The 15,601-nt window shown below is 31.7% G+C and overlaps 2 protein-coding genes across 3 annotated transcripts; both read right to left on the bottom strand.

Moving 5' to 3' along the window:
* Positions 1-458: 458 nt before the first annotated feature.
* On the bottom strand, positions 459-3,951 carry LOC114188488 (disease resistance protein RPM1-like). Its single transcript, XM_028077060.1, has 2 exons — positions 3,848-3,951; positions 459-1,548 (listed from the first exon to the last, which is right to left on the bottom strand). Exons 1-2 carry the CDS (start codon positions 3,949-3,951, stop codon positions 459-461), a joined length of 1,194 nt encoding a protein of 397 aa, XP_027932861.1.
* Positions 3,848-7,157, bottom strand: LOC114188887 (disease resistance protein RPM1-like). Of its 2 annotated transcripts, none has more exons than XM_028077552.1 (2): positions 4,308-7,157; positions 3,848-3,991 (listed from the first exon to the last, which is right to left on the bottom strand). In XM_028077552.1, exons 1-2 carry the CDS (start codon positions 7,067-7,069, stop codon positions 3,979-3,981), a joined length of 2,775 nt encoding a protein of 924 aa, XP_027933353.1. In that variant the 5' UTR covers positions 7,070-7,157; the 3' UTR covers positions 3,848-3,978. The 2 variants fall into 2 exon arrangements, with proteins under 2 accessions (XP_027933353.1, XP_027933351.1); XM_028077550.1 differs by having other exon boundaries at positions 3,848-4,001; positions 4,308-7,156.
* Positions 7,158-15,601: the final 8,444 nt, after the last annotated feature.

Here is a 15,601-nt window from a genome sequence, read left to right as displayed (position 1 = left end):
AAATATCAAAATTCATAACAGAGACAAACTTCTCCATGCATGTCCAAAGACCACCATATATAAAGGAATATGCAACATCACCTGTGTCCGTATTTATCCAGAAATTCCTGAGTTGATGAATTCTTCACTAATAGAACATAAAATTCAGTGTAATTTTTATGTAAGGGACAAATAGAATAATTTCTCAATAATGAAAAAATGTGAGGACGTGATTAGATATATAACATGTTTAATTTCTACCTTAGTTCCTGTAGTTACAAACATATTAACTTTTATTCTTTATGATTAAAAGATTTTTGTTTAGTCCTCACGACAAGTATCATTTTAATTCGGTTTAGTCTGACAAAAAAGGATATAGATGATATGTACATAAAGTACTGAAATTGGAGAATGAAGTTTTTATAATATCAAACTAAATAACCAATAATAAAGATAGGGAGCATATCTCTACAATAATGTCAGAGAAAATCACTATTTGTCCTGGCAACATGTAGATGGGGCACATGTTTGATCATGAAATAATCTTCTCCTCCATTGGGGTCAATCCTCTGCAGAAACTCAGTTGGCATATATAAGATGTCGAGAACTTGGAGTTTCTTCAAGTGTTGAATGCCAGAGGGTACAGCCTTCAGTTGTGGAATATTCATTATCTGAAGCTTTTCCAAAGATTGCAGTGCTCCCCTTTCAATAAAGATGGAACTCAATTGATGCAAATGTACGAGGTTTAGTTCCTTTAGCTTTTGAAATCCTCCATTTTGAAAATGCAAAGTTTCTCCTTCAAAAGAAGTGGGGCCAAAAGAGAGGATCAACAAATTTGGCATATTTCCCAGAGATATCAAAGGAATGTTAGTTAACATGGATTGACCCAAAGACAATTTCAAAAGATTTTCGAGCGGCAGAATCCAATTTGGGAACTCTTTTAAATTGCCACGAAGGTGAAGCATCCTTAGTTTAGACAAGGATGACCTAATGTGCAAGTCAATTTCTTGAGGACCATAATTTAAGGTAATATGTAATCGCTCCAAGAGTGGCATCTCGTTTATTGAGGAACAAAGAGTGTTGGCATAATCTCCCTTAACATTAGAAACCCTCAAATCCCTTAACTTCGTTAGTTTTGCTAGATGTCTAATCACCACTCCATCTGGATCCGTTAATACATGCATCTTTTCCAGGGATGTAATGCTTCCAAGACTATCCTTCACTGCAATGGATATTGGGTTACCCAAAAGATAACGTAGCTTTCTCAGCTTGGTAATCTCCTTTGGCACTTCAACCTTCAGTCCTGTTCGTACATCTAAGGTCTCCAAGTTCTGGAGCTTACCAATGGATTTCGGAAGACGGGTTATGGATGTACCCCGGAAGCTTAGATACTTCAAGTGGATTAAACTCCCCAAATTTTCAGGGACTTCAGTTAATCTAGCATATCCAAAATCAAGCACCTTCAACCGCGTGTATTTTGCAAGCAAGCTCCTGGTGAAGTCTTCAGATAAGTTTTCCTTCGTGAAAATAAGAATTGACCGAACATACTGAGATCCTTCAATAGTTCCACTTAAATCATAGGAACTTTTTAATGGTTATGCTCAACATCAGCATGGTGACAAAACCCTGTATTCTTCATTTTTCCACGAAGCAATTCATGTATTGAGTCATGAACACGACAGGCTTTGACTCTCTCAAGTTAACTATACTTTCCAGTGGTTGTTGTACCAATTAATAAAAGTTTATAAAAAATATTTAATAAAAAATGTGAATTTTAATAAAAACATCATTATAATTTTAATATAAAAATTAAATTTATCCCAATTTCGAGAGGGACAAAATTGATCAATTTTAAATAAAATTAGGACTAGATTCAACAAAAATAACAAATAAAGAGACTAAATTGAATATAAAATATTGACTCTGACTCGTGGCACACCACTGAGTTGACATACTAACATTTTTAAAAAATTAAAAATTTAAAAAGGATTTAAGAATATATAAAAAAATTATAAAAAATAAAAAAAAAATCATGAAATGACATGTGACTGTCATTGTTCATTAGCGTTAATGATTTAGACGGTGTTAGCAAAAAAAGACAAAAATTGAACGAAATTGAGGAAAATTGCGACCATTTTGAGCACAAAAACAAAATTATAAATGATTTTACAAAATTTGACGAAAATTAGGATCGAAAAGGTATTTTAACGTTTATTTTAAAAATTAATTTGGACTTTAATTCACAAATGAACTATAATTATTTTATTAAAAATGGAGATATTTTTACATACTAATAATTTTTGTTTATAAGATGGTGTCTGACTTAATTAAATGACTGCCTAATTATTATTTTATCTCTAAATTTGGGTGCTATTTAATTTTCTTGTAGTATTCATTAAATCATCTTAGAACTCTAGGCCCAACAAGCAGAGCACTTCCAAGTAATATAAATAATATTGTTTACGAAGTCAGTGATTTCATTTATTACAATATGGTTATTATCATTGGTAACTAAGTTGAGCATTAAAGTATCTTTGAGGTCACACCACTCTTGTCGGAAGAAAAAATCTCGACATGAATAGTGAAGAAGGCTTATAATATGAAGGATAGCAAGAAAAATGAACTCTAGAGTTACTTGATACATCATGTCTCGGATAAAAGATTTGTGTCCCTATGAGTACAGATCTCGACTCGGTAGTAACAATTTACCTTCTAACACATCTATATTTTGCATATCAGTTTTTTTATTCTCACCATTCCATCATTCCTAGCTATGTGACAATGTGTCTAGAGATTCTTTTACCCTATTAACAAAGTGTAAAACCTTTTATTCAAAAGAAATAATGTGGTGAGAATGACAAATGAAAAAAAAAATTGTTAATTTTGTTTTAATTTTTTCCATCTTTTATCTTTCAATTGCAAACTGTCCTGGTTCGTTAGTTCTTCTGTATATGTTTTGTCATAGATTCTGTTTCCAACAAAATTGGATAAAGTAGAAGAATGACAATATCAAAATTGATTCATCCCATTATTATATTATATGTTTCATTAAGTATTACACATATTTTTGATCAGGTTTAATTAGGGCTAAACTCTTGAAGTTCAACCTAATGTCTTAACCCATTGAATATAGATCCAATTTTAAAAGCGTATAAGATTAGATCCAATGTTTGAACTTTTGACGACTACTACCTAAGTTCCTAAGGAAAGATACTGAATTAATCATTCTACTTAGTACACTTGCCAATAAAGGAACACAATGTCCAACAAAGTGTTTGAGATTTGGCTTCCAAGCCATTCTGAAAAATCAGCCATTTACTAAATTCGAGGTGAAACAGAAACCCAGCGGCGAAGCAAACCATGAATATCCCCATCTCAATCTATAAATGCATTAGTAACGGTTTCAACTTCAATCCCACGTCTTGGGATACAAATATCTCAAATTATGCCTCTCTTAAATGGCTTTGCTCTGGGAGGAACAATTTCATGCAGAATTTCATAGCAAGATCAATTTAGAGGGAAATGGATATGAGGTTCCAGAGTTTCTTCCGCAGAACTCTTTGTTGAAACTTTAGCCAGACATTTGCGCTTTATTATCCGCTTCAAGCTGCATAATCAGAATGCAGTTGCTTTTTTCTGTTGAAAAGAATAAAGACAAAGAATCAATCCATAGAAAGATTAAAAAGTGGAAAAAAACACCGTTCAGGACTTCATAACATATTTTTCACTTCAGAAAATTCCACATAGATTCATCCTAGTGATTGAAAAGCCATATATGTTAACCCTTAGTGATCTAAAAACAATAAAAAACTAAAAATTTAGATGTTTACTATCAATAATGTTGGGTTTCTCGAGTGGACATACGTACCAAATAGAGTTGATACTAGAATTAGTCAATTTCACGCGCGAGCTTCTCCTGCTAACAGCTTCACGATCATTTTCCACGTGTCCAAATCCTATCCCTTGCTGCATAAACTTGTTTTGGGTCCTTCAGTAGCTTTAGTCATTACGTCTGCACTCCTCTTCAAAAAATAGAATATAAAATTAAGTGTCATTTTTATGTATGGAACAAATAGAATAATTTTTCAAAGATGGGAAATGTGAGGACGTGATTATGTCACAGGTTTAGTGCCTACAGTTACAAACATGTTAACTTCTATTCTTGATAATTATATAGATTTCTGTTTATTAGTCTGATGAAAATTATTATATAAAAAGGCATAGAACTGATATGTACTGAAATTAAAATAGTTCTTAAGTACTGAGATTAGGAAATAAAGTTTTTCTATATCGAACTATAAAACTAATAAATAAGATACCGAGCATACCTGTATAAAGTCGAAGAAAAAATTCCAGCAGCTATCTCAGCAAATAGCATAGCACTATTTTTTGCGACAAAACTTACATGGGGCACATGTTGGATCATCCAATGCTCTTCTCCTCCATTGGGGTTGATACTCTGCAGAAATTCAATCGGCATATGAAAGATTTCGAGAACTTGGAGTTTCTCTAAGTGTTGAATGCCAGAGGGCACTGCCTTCAGTTGTCGAATATTCATTATCAGAAGCTTTTCCAAAGACTGCAGTGCTCCGCTATCAATAAAGATGGAGCTCAATTGCGGTAAACTTTTGAGCCGTAGTTCCTTTAGTTTCTGAAATCCTTGAAAATGCAAAGTTTCTCCTTCGTAAGAATATGCATCAAAACAGAGGAACAACAAATTTGGCATATTTCCCAGGGATTTCAATGGAATGTTAGTTAACCTGGATTGATTTAAAGACAATTTCACAAGACTTTGAAGTCGCGAAATCCAATTTGGGAATTCTTTTAAACTGCCAAACAGGTGAAGCTTCCTTAGTTTGCACAAGGATAACGTAATATGCAAGTCAATTACCGCTCCATATTGTACGTAGATATCTAATCGCTCCAAGAGTGGCATCTCGTTTATTGAGGAACAAAGAGTGTCAACATGATCTCCCCTAACATCATCAAGCCTCAGATCCCTTAATTGATTTAGCTTTCCAAGCTCTCTAATCACCACTCCATCTTCATCTATTGCCAATTTATACATCTTTTCCAGGGACGTCATGCTTCCAAGACTGTTCTTCAATGAAGTGGAAGATATTGATCTACTCAAAAGATGACGCAGCTTTCTAAGCTTGGTAATCTCCTTTGGTACCTGAACTTCCCCTTTTGTTCGTACATCTAATGTCTCCAAGTTCTGCAGCCTACCAATGGATTTTGGAAGGCTTCTTATGAATGTACTCCGGAAGCTTAGATACTTTAAGTGAATTAGACTCCCCAAATTTTCAGGAACCTCATACAATGGAGCAGATTCAAAATCGAGCACCTTCAACCGTATGTATTTACCAAGCAAGCGGCTGGTGAAGTCTTCAGTTTCATTCGCGAAAATTAGAATTGACCGAACATGTTCTGATTCTTCCATAGATCCACTTAAATCATTGGAGCTTGTTGCCACTGTTAAGCGTCGAGTGATACCGCTTGAATCCAAATGATTATGTCCATCAATATACTCACAAAACCCTGTGTTCTTAATTTTTCCACGGATCATTTCATGCATTGAGTCATGAACACGACATGCTTTCACTTTCCCATCTATGGTAAATGATGCTACTAGTACCAAGCTTCTACTGATCAACTCCATTAATTGTTGTTCTGCAACTTCTTCTAAATTTCTTTCGAGTTCGTGTTTCACAAACCCTTCAGCTATCCACTGCTGAATTAATCTACCACATTTAACTTCATAATCTTCAGGATACATTCCGAAATACAACAAACATGACCTCAGATTCTGTGGTAAATCATCGTAACTCAAACTTAAAATTTTTTTAACACTGTCTAACTCGAAATTGCTCTCCAACTCTAAACTTAGATTTTGACTAAACAGGGCCCAATCAGATGGACTTTTACATTTTCTATATAAAAGACTACCAATAGCTACAATTGCTAGAGGTAAATATCCACACTTCCTAACAATGCCCAGACCTGCTTCTTCATAATCTTCTAGACAACGTCCATGAAAGCCATACCCAAATGCCTTTTTATATAACAACTCCAGTGACTTTTCTTTACTTAAAGTTTGCAGCCTATAAAGTAAACAATTTTTACAGAACTCCGCAACCTTCTCTTCCCGGGTAGTGATTAATATCCTACTTCCATTTTTATCATCAATCATAGCCAATTCAATGTCATTCCAAAATGTTTCATTCCAAACATCATCAAACAAGACAACATACCTCTTATTGCACAAGCGGTTTCTGACTTCTTTTATCAATGACAATTGATTCATAGTTGAAATATCTCGAGGAGGATCCTCCTTTATTTCTTTGCAAAGCTCGTTCATCATAGTCCTCAGCAACTCTTCAACAGCATACGGTCGAGACACTGTGATCAATACATGGCACTCAAAGTGTTTATGGACCTTGTCAAAGACTTGCTTAGAAAGAGTAGTTTTTCCCAATCCAGCCATTCCTACAATAGAGATCACAGTGCGTTCTTCCCTTCCCTCTGTCAACCACTTTTTCAGTGTTTGTGTAGGGCCTTCAAGGCCAACAACCTCATGTTCCTTAATAAAGAGAGGATCCATTCGAAATTTATGCCATGTGAAATTTTCCTTTCCTCTAGAACTGTCTGATCTTGGTTCAATGGGAAAATGGTTTTTGAAGCCATCTCTTTCTGCACGAACAAGTGACTTAACATCCTGAATCTGATACGCTATTTGAAGGCGGTGGATTTGACTTTTGATGAACTCAACAGCCTCACAGAGTAAAGCTGCACATCGAGGATCTTCCTCAGATTGCTTTTCGTCACATATCAAATAGTCATCGATGACATCTTCCATGCGAAAAGATGCTTCTCTCAGCCTCATCAACCTTTTTCTTATTCTGTTGAGCTTACTGTTATCTTCTTCAGCTTCCGCCACTTTGTTTGCTTCATGGATGAATTCCTGAAAGCTCTCTAGTTCATCTGTAACTTCTGCAACTTCTTTTGGGAGATCTCTCACCATCTTTACAGCTTCTAAAAATTTTGGAAGCAAATGCTGACTCGCAAAAGACACTGCAGTTTCTGCCATTTTTGTCTAGCTCTCTCTTCTCTCTTGCTTCGTGGTAGTGACAACGGTAAAACTTTATTTTCTTCAAACACTATATATCATTTTTCTGTATTGCCTTTCTAAAATCAAGCATGCATGTGATGTTTGCAGAATTAATATCTTAACCATATAATTACAATAAATAATTAAAATTATATACAAAATAAATAAACATGATTAAGTTGACTCGGTTTATATTTTGTCCGTAATACATACTTTTTATCTATATCATATCGATATCAAATTTTGTTTTTAAATGTTACTTTTCACACATATTTCGTGCATTTAATATACGGAGACTAAAACGATGAGGTTTTCCATGTCTTTCTTAAATGATTTTCGAGCAAGTTGTGAGTTTTTTTTCTTTCATCTTCTATTTGTCGTAGTAAGTATAGGAAGTAGTGATATTATAATCCAGCTATGATGATGAGATTAAATAACGTTAACTATATTTTTTGGTTGTACCAACTAATAAAAGTTTATAGAAAATCTTGTATGCTTTTCAAAGCTTCTGTCTTTCATTACGGAAATAATCATTTGTTTATTCGTTTGGTTCTATTACTTTTAAGCCTCATAATTCAGTAAACCATATTTGTCCCTTGACAGTATGCACAGAACTTGCAACTAGTAATAATAAATGTCTATATGCTAAAAGATAATGGAAAATGAGATTACTGACTCTCAATTTTTTTTTACTTCCATTCTTTCTTCTTTAACGTAGTTTAGCATGAATCATTAATTAATATACAATTTTCTTTTAAAAAAAATTAATGGTCTACACTAAATTACTTTAGTCGAAAAATAAAGGATGAAAGTTAAAAAAATAAAGTCAAAGTGTAATTTTCTAAAGATAATACGCTTTTTTTTTTTTTGTAATGCGTCATAGAAAATGTTTGAGTAGGTTGTTGGTCTGCTACTGTAAGAAAGCATAGGATAACCCGATTGGAAGAGGTAAAGAGAGCATATTATTATAATCCAATTATTTATGCATTTCGCGGGCTCATCTCTTCTGCAACTGCCTTTATTAGTCCTTTTTGTATGTATTTGAGAATTAGACTATTGCAAGAAGAAGAAAAATGTAGCTAGGTATTCATTTGTTGGGAGATATGAATATGCACACCAATTGTTTTCTGCATTATAAGCAACACAGATATGAATATGGAAAAAAGACAATGATGTCATGTGGCCAATCACTACTAAAAAAATTATATTTCCTGCCAATTTTGTTTTGAAAAATTTTTCGTAGGAAATAATTACAAATTTTTTTGTGAAAATAAAATTTGCAGGAAATTGCTATCAATTTTCTTGCAAAATATTTTGTATAAAACACTTTTTGCAATAAATTTTATAGGATATACTTGCAAATTTTATAATTTTGTAGGAAATGATTATCTATGAAGAAATTACCTGCCAATTAGAATTCTTAGAGAAAATGACAGAAAAAAAGTCTTTTCTTGCAAAATTTTTTAACAAATTTGCAAGTAAATTCCCATGTAATATGAGAATTTCTAGTAGTGAATTTCGGGCAACATGGTAGAAATTGTACAAAAATAAATAGTTCTTTGTGGTATTTTGTTATGATATTAATCATAAAATTTAAAATGACATATTAATTCAAAATATTTAAATGGAATCTCTTGATGTGTAACAAATTGATAACCAAATGAGTGGTACATACATACTTAATGAGTATGTATACTAGTAGTTTGACCCGTATTACTTTTAAGACTACTAAATTTTATTTTCCATAGCAATTATAAGAAAAATCAAGATATCATATTTTAAATAATGAAAGGTATGATTCAAAATATCATACATTAACTTAACAAATTTCAGATTAAAAGACATTACTTAATTTTAAATAAAATATTATTTTTGATACTTTATTATTTATTTATTACTTTATATAATATTTTAAATTTTATTATTATTATTTTAGTCATATTATGTTATCGTATTATTATTAAATATTATTACTTATTATCATACTTCAGTTTACAATTTTTTTATTTTAAATTTCAAATGCATATTTTATTATCACATTTTTAAAGTATTTTATAATTTTAAATTCTAAACTCAATTATTTATTTCTAATGATTAACAATGTCATTATTAATTATTTATAATTTTTATTATTATTGTATTAGTATTATATATTATTGTATAATTATTAAATATTATTACGTGTTATAACAAATTATTAATTTTTAAGAACCATTACATTTGTTGAATTCTTTATCTTCCGGATTTTGTTCGTATCACCCATCCAAAAATAAACTCCTAAGTTACAAATATGTGAAATTTATTTAAGGGAATTTGTGAGATCCAGGAAATTCATAAAAAAATTAATAATTAATAAAGTATAAGAAATCAGGGGTTGAGACTATCATAAGAGAGTTTTTTGATAAATCTTAGGCAAGAAATAATGTTAACCTAAGTGGTTTAGAGCTCTTGATTATGCTGAGGGAACTTGGGTTCAAGTCTTGAGTATGTCATTAGTAGATTTATTTAATTCTGTTTTATTTTGCAATTATATCGTGAACGTGAATTTTGACTAGAGTGAATATTATATTTTGTCAAATGGTTAAATGATCTAAAAATTGTAGAAATTCTCTGGAAATCAAAAAGTTAGCAGTTTAGGTGTAGTAATGGCTATTAAATTTTAAATTTAAATTAATTTCGTTTTTATAATTTTTTGGTGGTTTACGTTTAAGTGAATCTGTTGTGTATGGTACAGAGTTCTTTTGATTTGGACTTTCATTCAAAATTTTGAATTCTCTAAATAAGAAAACGGAATTGATGGGATGTTGTCTTAGGGTGGGACCGTGTAGATTTTTTTCTCTTTCCATTAGAAAAATTCATAAAATATTCCATGTGGGTCCAAGAGATAAAACTTTGCTTTTTCTTTCCTCATTCAAGTAGCTGCAGTGGTTGGTGGTGAAGAATTGGTCTTTGCCTTTGAATTGATACATTTCTTAGGTTATTTAAGTGAAGGCATAACTATGGGGCCCACGTAGCAATGGGTCCCACTCCTTATTGGAGAATTATTTATTTAGCCGCGGGTCCCATTCCCTTTTAGAAGTAGTGTTTTTTTGTTTTGGGACAAATCACATTACGTGATTTGTGATTTAGAGTCCAGCCACTCTTCTTGTAATTTTTTTGGAATGGTTTTAAGAGTTGATTGTTAATTCTATAATTACAATTGGGTTATCTTTAGGTTATGAAGTGATTAAAATTGGAAGGTAGTGATATTGTGTATGAGGGTAAAAGTTAAGTATCCAAAAATTTATTACAAAGGGATATAAATTGTATTAAAATATATTTAACGTTATATTTTTGTCTCCTAAATATACAATTAAGGTGATTAATATGAAAGTGTGGTTTTGATGTTTAAGATTACTGTTTAGTAAATTTGTTATGTGGTGGCATAAGAAAAGTTACGAAGGCATGTTCTATTAATTATTTGCCACATGTAGTTGGGTACTTAGGTTGTTATTTTCTTGTGATGTTTTGACAATAGAATAATTAACATATTAATATATGTATATATGAGAAAAGTAAAGTAATATAATTGGTAGCCAAGAGTGTTACCTTTTGATAAGAAGTGAGATTCACGTAATTGGATAAGTGAATATACTTTATCTTAAAATAAGATGCGTGTGGTAGTCACAAACCAGTGGGTTTGGAAGTGTCTGGTGCTTGGCGGTGCTTATATAGCGACAAGCGATAGTGTAAGGGCAGGGATCCATTGCAGATGGATTTGCAGGGATGGTTTGATGGCTTGGTCAGGGATATGCTGGATTAGTTACGAGCGGGGAGGTTCGTAACGAAGATTTGAGATGCGTGATTGATGCGGGCGGGGAGGTCCGTATCTGTTGTACTCTTGTGTGGGGATACGAGCGGGGAGGTTCGTATGTTCCGTGCTCACACTTGAGGCTACTATGAGCGGGGAGGTTCATAGTAGGTGTTCACGCATGTTGGACTACGAGCGGGCAGGTTCGTAGAGTTGGACTACGGGCGGGGAGGTCCGTAGAATTGGACCACGAGCGGGTAGGTTCGTGGGAGCATGATAATCCCTAGAACCAAGGTTGTGAATGGATCTTTCTCATATAGGTTATGAGATTGGGGTATAATGTTATAAAAAGGTCAATAAACTAAAATTGACTAAGTTAGATTGGGTGAGGGTCAATTCTTATTATCATATTATTTGTATAATTTTTCTTTCTCAGCTCACCCTTGCTTGTTTGTGTGTTTATATTTGGCGATGATCACGTGACTTGTTACGTGGGAGCAGATGTGAATTCAGGTGATCATGCTGATGCTTAGCAACAGAGCGGGGCTACCGATGGGGGATTTTCTTTATGCTATGCTTTCCTATCTTTTGTAATAGACATTATGATGTTTTATCCATTATGAACTTGTAATAAAGATGAGACAGTACGAATGGATTATAGCAAGTCAAGTTTGAAATTTCCGGCACTTGGGAATTTATCGAAATGTCTAATTTTTTTAAAGTATATTTTGTGAAAAATCAGTTTTATCTAGTAATATCCATCTGGGGTGTTACAGAATTAAAAGTCTTATTTTTTTACAGTTTTTTTTAATATTTAGAATTTTAAATTCAAACTTTGTCTTATTTTAAAATTCAAGTCAGTTCTTAGAAAAACATAAACGGAGAATTCCTACTTCTCTCTAACAGCTTCTCTCCATAAAGAAAACCTCGATCTTCTTTGTTTGAGAATTCATCTAAATCTCATCTTTTTCGACATCGTTGCATTAACCGTGACAAATTCCTCAAGTCAAACCAAACAGATTCTCCATTCAGATAAGTCAAAATTTGGCTACCTTCGATGTCCAATATTCTCTTTTTTGTTTTGCATGCAACATTTTTTGAGTTGTATGTGCTCCAAAAGTATTGTATTTTACTCTTTGCCAATTTGTGGTATGTTTGGTTCGGTCCAACCATCTTCACGTTGTCCTTAGGTTGAGGTAGAGTTTTCGCAAGTTGGAAGACAACTTGGGGGCATAGCCGGCTCAAAAGTAAAGTAAGTAAAGCAATCATTTTAGGTTTCCAGAAAAAGAAGGTCTCAAATTGTTTTTTACTACTAATATTTTTCTATTAAATTGATTATAAAATTATGTTTAAGAAAAAATGTCTCAAAAACACTTTTTAGTACTAACTAAAGAAGGTCTCAACAAATTTTTATAACTAATATAACTCTTTAAATTAATTATAAGTTTACATTTGAGAATAAAATTTAATTAAATTATTACTAGTTTCTCTTAATTTTTATTAGTATTAAAAATTTTAATTAATGAGTTAAAATCTTTTTTTAGTAAATTATAATTTTGTTTACGAAAAAGGAATAACTAGTTATCTTTATTATTTTATAATCAATCTGGATCCTATTTTCTTCTTTTACATCTGTGACTTCTTTTGTCTCTCTTTCTTCTCTTCTAAGAGTATTTTTTTAGGGTTATTTCAAATATTATTCCTTGAATCTCATGTGGCTCCATGTGTACCCAATTTGTCCATCCTCATTTCTAGTTAGTATGTTTTTTTTTTTAATTGTGTTGTTATTATTTTGATTTTATTTGAATTTGTATTAGAATCAGAAATGTATTTCTTTTGTCCAGTTTTATTTTTCAATACTTTTACGGGTTTCCAAATTTCCTTTTGCATATCGAGGAACTAAAATTTTTTTACAAAACTATTAGTTAGATTATGATTTAGTCTTTGGGCGGATAATAGATTAATTAAAGTATAACTCAAATTTGGGTTTTCTGTCAAAAAATAATTCACATTTAGGGAAAAAATGACTTACTATTAAGTTGAGAAGAACAATAATTTTTAAATTATTTTTATTAATGATTAATAAATAAATTTTGCAAGTTTGTGAAAAAGTTAACTTGAGAAAGAGAAAGAGACTTCAGAATTCAAGATACTACAAGTCATCGAGATTACTTTCTTAACAATCAGAACCTGGATGTTTTAATTTTTTAATTCATTCATTTTATATATTTATCCTTAGTAGTGCTTTATACATTATAATTATTTATTTCATATAAAAATATGTAGGTATGTCAACTATAAAATTTGGATTAGGCTATTCAAAAATCCAAAAGACGAGAAGAGTGACACTTTAATTGCATAACAAAAAGAAGTTATGAAAAAGTTTATAAAAATAGATACAAAAATTAAATTAGAAATTACACATCGGTGCTCTTTGAATGAACATGATAATTTAGAAAATAATAAATCAATTGACATTCTTAATTATATAAAAAACATAAATTCTTTTCCAAATACATATATAGCTTATAGAATAATGTTAACAATTCTAGTGTCATTTTATTGAACCGAAAGAAATTTCTCAAAGCTAAAGATTATAAAAACTTACTTAAAATCATAAATCTCTAAAGAAAGATAAAACAAATTAGCCCATTATCTATTGAAAAAAATGTTATATGAATTAATTATGACAATTTAATAAATAATTTTGAAATTATAAAAAGTTTGAAATAACTTTTAAATAAAATGTCTCGTTTTTTAAATTTGTTTTAGGCCTCTCAATCTCTTGAGCCGCTCCTGCTTGGGAATTCTTAAAGTTTTAGGTTGTCTTCGAATGTGAGAGAAGCTAAAAGTTCTTACAAATTTCATGATTGATTTTCTGGAATTTTAGTTGCGTGCATGTTGATTTTGTGATCTTTTTTATTGGTGAAAATTGTGAACTATATATTATGAGTTGTGGCATCCCATTGAGTTAAATTTTCTCTATTTATTTTGTTGTTTGAGTTGTTTTGATGATTGGTACCATGGTAGATGTTGAATGAGACCTTTGTATGCAAGACTTATTCTTTTGTGTTTTTGTTGAAGTTGTAGTGTTTTTTCTAAAATCCTTAATAGTTCATACATATGTTGTTAAGTTGTTGTACCATGTATATGAGAAAGTGGTACGAGAATTTATGATGAATGTATTTATTGCAGGGGTAATATGGATTATAAACTTGGTGAAACAAAGACATGATGTATGTATATTTATATATCGACATTGATAGTGATGAAGTATGAAAATATATGTTGGTTGTAGTTCATCATGAACATAATATCACTCAGTATGGATGAATACATATGGGTGATTGTTTGGTATTAGGATCTTGAAGTGGAAGCATGTTTATGAAGGAAAGTATGTGTTTGGCGGTGTTCCTTTAGTGTTGCATTGAGGTAAGGATTCAAGTAAGGAGATATCTTGATTAGGAATGTCAATGGAGTAGGTATGGTACTAGTAGTAGCTCCCTCGTACCCTACCCGCTAGATAAATATTTGTCTCGTATCCGTACCCATATCCGTCGGGTATCCGTTATGCGGGTATCCGCATATTTTTTTCATATCCACATGTACCCGCCGGTATTTGCAAAATTATTTAAAAAATAAATATTTAATCATAAATTCAAATAAAATACATCACTATTATAAATTTTAAATAAAGTTCAAATAAACTCAAGTTAATACAAGTCCAAATAATTGTAAAAGTAAATATAAAATGACGTTCAACACAATGAAAATTCTTTAATTAGTGCTTTGATCAACAAACTCACTTTCTTCAATTGATTCCTAAAAAATAAACAAATAATAAATCTCAATTGTCACATGCCAAGTATTCTTATTTTGATTCCATCATTTGACAACAAACATACCATAAACGTCATTGTCTATATAAGGTTTGATGTATATGTCCAATTTCAAAGAAAGGAAAGAGAAGAATTTCAAGGGGTGTAAGTTTAGCGAGTACGGGTATCCACGGGTACGGATACTATGATACCTATATTCGCTCTGTTAACATGCGGGTATCAAAAATATCCATACCCGCAGATAACGGGTATCCATTTTTAATATCCGTTTTCTATCCGCTGCGGGTTTTATCCGCGGATACCTACGGGTACGGATTTTTTTGACATCTCTAATCTTGATACTCTAATAACCATTCACACTCATGTAAGTAGAATGTATTATGTGGTGAGAGTAGCATGAGATCTTAGTCTGAAGGCGTGATAATGGCCTCAGACGCAAAAGGGATTAACTTTGTGAGTGGTATAGTGAAACTCATTGACAATGGCTCTGCAGAGCAATAGAGACTATCCAAATGTCACTAGTAGGGATGTCAAAAATATCCATACCCGCGGGTATCCACGAATAAAACCCACAATGGGTAGAATACAGATATTAAAAATGGATACCCGCTACCTGTGGGTACGAGTATTTTTGATACTCGCATGTTAACGGGACGGGTACGAGTATCATAGTATCCGTACCCGTGGATACTTGTACCCGCTAAACTTTAATTCACAAAAATACCCTTATATATATATATATATATATATATATATATATATATATATATATATATATATATATATATTAGTATAAAACATTATGATCTAATATTTTCTAAGCTGCACATTTTATCTTCATATGTCTTTATTCTTCGAGCTTCAAGTATTGGTATGTTGTTT

The sequence above is a fragment of the Vigna unguiculata genome, chromosome 6 (assembly GCF_004118075.2).
Source record: "Vigna unguiculata cultivar IT97K-499-35 chromosome 6, ASM411807v1, whole genome shotgun sequence".
Taxonomy (NCBI): domain Eukaryota; kingdom Viridiplantae; phylum Streptophyta; class Magnoliopsida; order Fabales; family Fabaceae; genus Vigna; species Vigna unguiculata.
The sequence above is the reverse complement of the archived record's forward strand: the minus strand, read 5'-3'. Positions and strand labels throughout refer to the sequence as shown.

Excerpts from the sequence above, each read along its gene's own strand:
- LOC114188488 (XM_028077060.1), bottom strand. The coding sequence starts at position 3,951 with ATGCAGCAAGGGATAGGATTTGGACACGTGGAAAATGATCGTGAAGCT. Across the intron at positions 1,549-3,847 it reads TCTAGTATCAACTCTATTTG|TGGAACTATTGAAGGATCTC; the intron begins GTACGTATGTCC and ends CTATGATTTAAG.
- LOC114188887 (XM_028077550.1), bottom strand. The coding sequence starts at position 7,069 with ATGGCAGAAACTGCAGTGTCTTTTGCGAGTCAGCATTTGCTTCCAAAA.